This window comes from Phascolarctos cinereus, unplaced genomic scaffold (assembly GCF_003287225.1).
Source record: "Phascolarctos cinereus isolate Bilbo 61053 unplaced genomic scaffold, phaCin_HiC Scaffold_5;HRSCAF=322, whole genome shotgun sequence".
NCBI lineage: Eukaryota > Metazoa > Chordata > Mammalia > Diprotodontia > Phascolarctidae > Phascolarctos > Phascolarctos cinereus.
In genome coordinates, this window is record NW_027555958.1 from 321,694,622 (window position 1) to 321,700,411 (window position 5,790).

General features: G+C 45.7%; 1 protein-coding gene across 1 annotated transcript; it reads right to left on the reverse strand.

Moving 5' to 3' along the window:
- Positions 1–1,166: 1,166 nt before the first annotated feature.
- LOC110212139 (protein S100-A2) lies at positions 1,167–5,304 on the reverse strand. Its single transcript, XM_020992006.1, has 3 exons — positions 5,198–5,304; positions 3,761–3,909; positions 1,167–1,434 (listed from the first exon to the last, which is right to left on the reverse strand). Exons 2-3 carry the CDS (start codon positions 3,899–3,901, stop codon positions 1,282–1,284), a joined length of 294 nt encoding a protein of 97 aa, XP_020847665.1. The 5' UTR covers positions 3,902–3,909; positions 5,198–5,304; the 3' UTR covers positions 1,167–1,281.
- Positions 5,305–5,790: the final 486 nt, after the last annotated feature.

Consider the following 5,790-nt stretch of genomic DNA (forward strand, 5'->3'; position numbering starts at 1 on the left):
AAGCTTATGGACCCCTTCTCAGAAGAATGGTGTTTTTTTTTTTAATTCATAAAATAAAATATATGATTCCAAGGGAAATCGCTTACATTGAAATAAAAATATAATTTTTTTTTCCATCTAAGTTCATGGACCCATTGAAACCTATCCACTGACCTCTTGGGAAGTCCATGGACAGAAGATTAAGAAACGTTGGTCTAGAAACTGGTAAAATATTGACGTCTTCAACTTTTTTTTATCACTCTTGACAACTAAAAGGGGTTCTGAGGAGACCCATAGACATTGGAAGAGAGGCCCACCCTCAAAGCTAACTCTAACCCTTCTATCTGCCAAAATCAAGGAAGCCCAAGAGTATTTCTGGAGCTGGAAAGGGGGAAACAATTTTTGCCAAACACCCAGAGGGTATTAGAGAAGCCAGGTTACGGGCAATTAGTGTGATTAAATGTTATAGCTGTAGAGTGGGTGAAGGCAGCCTCTCCACTGTGTGGGAACAGCCTCTGGGGTTAATCTTAGGAAAAGTCAAGAAGGATTCAGAGTCCCCAAATGCCATCCTATGTACCTAAAGTCTAAAAGAAATCAAGGGGAAGGTCAGTCTAAGGCTTTTCTGAACTTAATGATTCAATTTGGGAGAAAGAAGATGAATTAGGGAGAGTTCCAAAGAGGATATGACACATAAGATAACCAGATGACAGACCTGGTTGTCTGCCAGATTCTACCAACAGAAACCAAGAAACTTCCACCAAGAAATATGACTTCTTTTCACTATCAGGGCTAACGATTAAGAAAAGGGAACCAGGCAAAGGGTAGGGCATGACATCTACAAGGAAACTACCACTGCTCTCTTCCTCTATCTCCAGTCTTCCCTTTCTCCTCCCTGACTTTTCAGTCCTCCTACACACACACTCCCCTCAAACTGAAACGGGGTGGGGGGGCAAAGGCAAAATCATTGTGAGGAGGGGCTAAGCAACAGTACAGGAGAGTGGGATTCCATACCAAAGGACAGTCCGGACTTGGAACTGGGAGTTGAGACTTCGAGGTCTACACAAGGGACCTCAGATGAGTCAAAGGGAATTGGGTCATCCCTGGGGCCACCGTGGTTCAAAGGCTTAGGTCGGAAGAGCTCAATCAACATCGTTCTAGACTACAGGATGTCACTTTGTAACCATAACTCTGTCTTCAAAGTAGCCTTTATTGAGTATAAAACAAACAGTGCACTGAGCCCAGGGCCAGATAGATGCCATGGGAAGCAAAGTAGGGCAGAGAAGTGGGAAATGGTATGTTATTTCAGGGACGGTCAGGACAATCCTTGAAAAAGTCATTGCACATCATAGAGATAAGGGCCAGAAAGACAGCATACTCCTGGAAGTCCACCTCCTGGTCACTGTTTTCATCCAAGTTCCCCATCAGCTTCTTCAGCCCCTCTTCATCCACCTCTCCCTGAAATATAGAGGGGATTTGGTCATGCCTGGGAGAACAGAGTCTAACATCATGGTGCAGTATAAAAAAATTAGATTGGGAGTCAGAAGCCCTGGGTTCACATCTGCTACTTTCTACCTCTCTGCCTTCAGTTGGGAAAGTCACCTCACAGGGCCTGTTTTTTCCCTCTGTGAAATGAAATTTGGATTAGGTGACCTTTACAATCCCTTCCAGCTCTAAATTACCTGATCCTATGACTTTCCCTGGGCTCCACTCCTCAGTGTAGCATCTACCTATACCCACCTCACAACTCTATCCATCCAGACAAATGAGAAAGGATAGGTGGTTCATTGATTTCATTTAAAGCCCTAAACCATCTGGCCCCAACCTATTCTCCAGTGTCATACATCACTTCTCTTCCCAAAAATCTACAGCCCAGCCATACTGGCCTTTTTTTTTTTTAAAGGCAATGGAGGTTAAGTGACTTGCCCAGGGTAATATAGCTAGTAAGTATCTGAGGTCAAGTTTGAACTCAGGTCCTCCTGATTCTAGAATCAGTGCTCTATCCACTGCACCACCTAGCTGCCCCTAAACTAGCATTCTTGCTGCTTCTGTCTTACCCACAACATTCCATCAATCTCACTGCCTTTATTCTGGCTAACCCTCACCAAGCCTAGAATGCACACCTTCCTCACTCCTAGGCCTCTTAGCATCCCTTATTTCCTTCAAGACTTAGCCCAGGCCCCGCTGTCTAGAAAAAACCTTTCTTGATCCCCTGAGCTGCTAGTAACCTCTCTCCTAAAACTACTTCATATTAATTTTGCTTATATCCCGCATGTACTTGATCATAGGAAAAATAGATTAAGAGTTGGAATGGACCCTAGAGATCATCTAGTCATCTCACAGATGAGGAAATTGAGGTTCAGAGAGACGGAGTAACTTGCCTAAGGTCACATTAATATGAAATGGCAGAGCTGGGATTTAAATTCAGGTACCAGAGAGTCCAGGTCCAACACTCTTCCCTCTGTTCCACCCTGCTTAGAGCTATATGTGTTGTCTCTTCCAATAGAATCTAAGTTCCTTGAGGGCAAGTTTCATTCTTTTTTCTTTGTATCCTCAACATCTAGCCTAGCACCCAGAAGACGGTATTTGATTATTAACTGCTTGTTCATTGATTTACTGACTGATTGATTGACCTCTTTAGAGTCTATGTGACCTGATCAGGAAAAAAGTAAGAGCATGAGAAAAAAAAATTGTCATTTTTCAGTCACGTCTGACTCTTCATGATCCCTTTTGGGGTTTTCTTGGCAAAGATACTGTAGTGATTGCCATTTCCTTCTCCAGCTCATTTGACAGATGAAGAAATCAAGGCATACACAGTGAAGTGACTTGCCCACAGTCACACAACTAGTAAGTGTCTGAAGCCATATTTGAACTCAGGTCTTCCTGACTCCCGGCCCAGTGCTCATCTACTACTCCATCTAGCTGTCCATATATGAAAAACTGCCCATGAAGTAAATCTATTCCTCAAAGCAGATTCTTAATCTCAGACTGACTTCCCTCCCCAACCAGGGATCCCCCTACCTGCCGCTGGTAGCTCTCTTGAGCCACCTCCTCCCACTATCAGAGTCATAGTGAGCTCAGGAAATGACTACAGACAAAACAGAACTAGGCAGGTAAATCTGCTGAATGAGTGGTGATCAGAAAACAATCTCATCACACATTTCAAGGCCAAAAGTGATTGGGGGGTTTCTGTCATTTTGGATCATTTGTGCCACCAGCAGGAATAACAGAGGGTTATTTTGTCTGTTGGCCCTCTCTGAATTCCTACAGTTTCTTCCTTCCACATCTCTAGGGTGTATATCCTCTTTCTTCTAGTCCAGCTCAGGCGCCACCTCCTATGTGAAGCTTTCCCTGATTCCCCACCCCCCACCTGAAAGCGATGGCATTTCCCAACCTTCCGAAAGAACTTCCCACTCTCCCTAGATTCATACTTATTTGTGCACGTGTCAAGTTTCTCCTTTTACTTAAACCTGAGAGCAGGGTCTATGTGGGTTTTTCATCTCATTAATTAACACAGTATTCTCTCTGCAATTATGAACTTAAATGAGTAAAGTGAATTAATAAATAAATTCAGTAGAATTAGTCCTGATCTATATCTTGCCACTGGACCCAGATGGCTCCTTAGGAGAAAGTGAGGCACAGCCCTCCCTCCCTTAAATCCAGTTCACTTGCACATCTTGGCATCACCTTCCTGATGTCACAGTCCTCTTCAATAACAAACCCAAGGGGGAGCCTGAGCACAAATTGACTGCCAGAGCTCCACACCTAAAGGCAACTTACTCACTCCGACAAAGCTGGGGAGCTCATTCTTTAACAACTGCTTCATCTCCCCCTTGCTCAGCTTGAATTTGTCGCCCTCTTTGCCGGAGTAGCGGTGAAAGGTAAAGACGATCACGGCCAGAGCTTGCTCCAGGGGACTGCTCATCTTGGGACCTGGAGAGGGGGAGATAACAAATCAGGAGGTCCCCAGAGCAGAGAAGATACCCTTCAGGCCTCCGTAGGAAGTTTTTTAGCCGTGCCCCCAGCCCCAAGCCCTTCAAGTCTCCTCTACTCTTCACCCAATACACAAGCAATCTTATCAGCCTTCTTTCATGACAGTAGGAGCCATGTCTGTCTCTTCCCCATCAGATGGGGGGGCTCCCTGAGGGCAAGGTCTGAGTTTCTCCCATCAGACTGTGAGCTCCCTCAGTGACCTTTTCTCCTTTTGAATTCTTTCCCACAACAATATTCGGTGAATTTGAGATGGGAAGGAGATGGTCTGACAAACAACGCTTCCATTTTATAAGGAAGCTTTCCTATCAGCAGGATTAGAATTGGGATGCCTTGGGACAGAAAAAAGTCCTTAAGAGGTCATCTCATCCAAGTCCTGGGCCTCTGAACAGGCCCAAAACAATTCAGGCAGGTTAGATTCAAGGGTGTAGGCAAAGGAATCTGGTGTTAGGGGCACAGAGACACTCTATGGCCTAGTCCAGCTAGTTCTATTTGTAATGAGTGGGAGGGACCAGTAGGGAAGAAGAAATGAGGCTCTGCTCTATCCCGTTACCTGCCAGGTCCCAGCTTCACCCTGACACATACCCATAATTTAGCCCCACTCCCCACCACCACCACCATCCTTGCCTAAAGCCTGAGGCTATTCCAATAGCTTTCTATAATAGTCCATGAGTATTCAGGATTCTTTTTAAGCCTCCTCCTGATACTTTTAGGCTCTGGCCCTGGCAATGACCACAGCCACAATGGCTGCACCCTCAGCCCAGCCCTGGAGATCACCCTTATTTCCTTCTAGCCCACCAGCATTGGCATCATACCCCAGGCTGAGATCTTAGAGAGAGAGAGAGCTAGAAGCCACCCCACCCCAGCTTGGAGAGTCTTCCCTTCCATGTTGGAAAGCGGGTATTCCAAGGGCTTCTAGTCCCATGTTTCAGGGCCTTTGCTATCCCAGACCAAGATCTCTTGTTCTTCAAAAAAAACTGGGTAGCAAGGCCCTTGCTGGGCTCCTCAAAGAATCACCATCTCTTTCTAGCTGAGACCTAAGCAAGAGACTTCCCAGAGGGCCCCAGACTGAGAGACCCCACAAAAGGGGTTGAAGGAAAAGAGGTAAAAGAGGAAAGACAAAATGATTTTTTAAAATACTAAATGGAAAAAGAGATACAGATAAGGACCTAGCCCCTTTTTTGTTATTCAGTCCCCTTCCCTCTCTAACTCCCAGCAGCAAAGGACTTACCAGGTCAGGCAGCAAGAAGGATTTCAGGCAGGAGTGAGAAGAGAACAGGGTTGAAGTGTTGAAGATTTATACAGCAGCCCTGCTGGTCCCCACTTGGCATTTCAGGGGAAGCCAACCTGTCCTAACCTGATCCCTCCAGCAGCCTGGCTCCTGGCCATCCCCCACACCCCCATCCCAGTCCTTTCTTCCCCTCCCTATCCAGAGTCAACTAGTCTGTCTTTCTTGGAGAAGCTGCCAGGGAAAGCTGGAGGTGAAGGCTGGCAGGGGGCAAGGAGACCCCCAAGAACTGGGTATATACTCCTAGAAGCCTGAAAGGGACCCCGCCCTGCCCCATCTGAATTTTTTTTTTCAGAAAGCAGGCATCCAGGTATTCTGACTGCCCACCTAGGAATATGCCCAGTCAGCTGGGAAAAGGAGAGTCAGTCAATTAGCATTTATTAAATGCTTCCAGGAACTTTAAAGTATGGCTGACTCCTCAACGGGACCTAAAAGTTCATTTCATGTATGATCTATGTGAGACACATATATCCCAATCCTTAATATATCAGTAGGATTTCGGGTACATGTGGCATCTTCACAACAGTTTTCACACC

Excerpts from the sequence above, each read along its gene's own strand:
- LOC110212139 (XM_020992006.1), bottom strand. The coding sequence starts at position 3,901 with ATGAGCAGTCCCCTGGAGCAAGCTCTGGCCGTGATCGTCTTTACCTTT. Across the intron at positions 1,435-3,760 it reads AGCTCCCCAGCTTTGTCGGA|GGAGAGGTGGATGAAGAGGG; the intron begins GTGAGTAAGTTG and ends TCTATATTTCAG.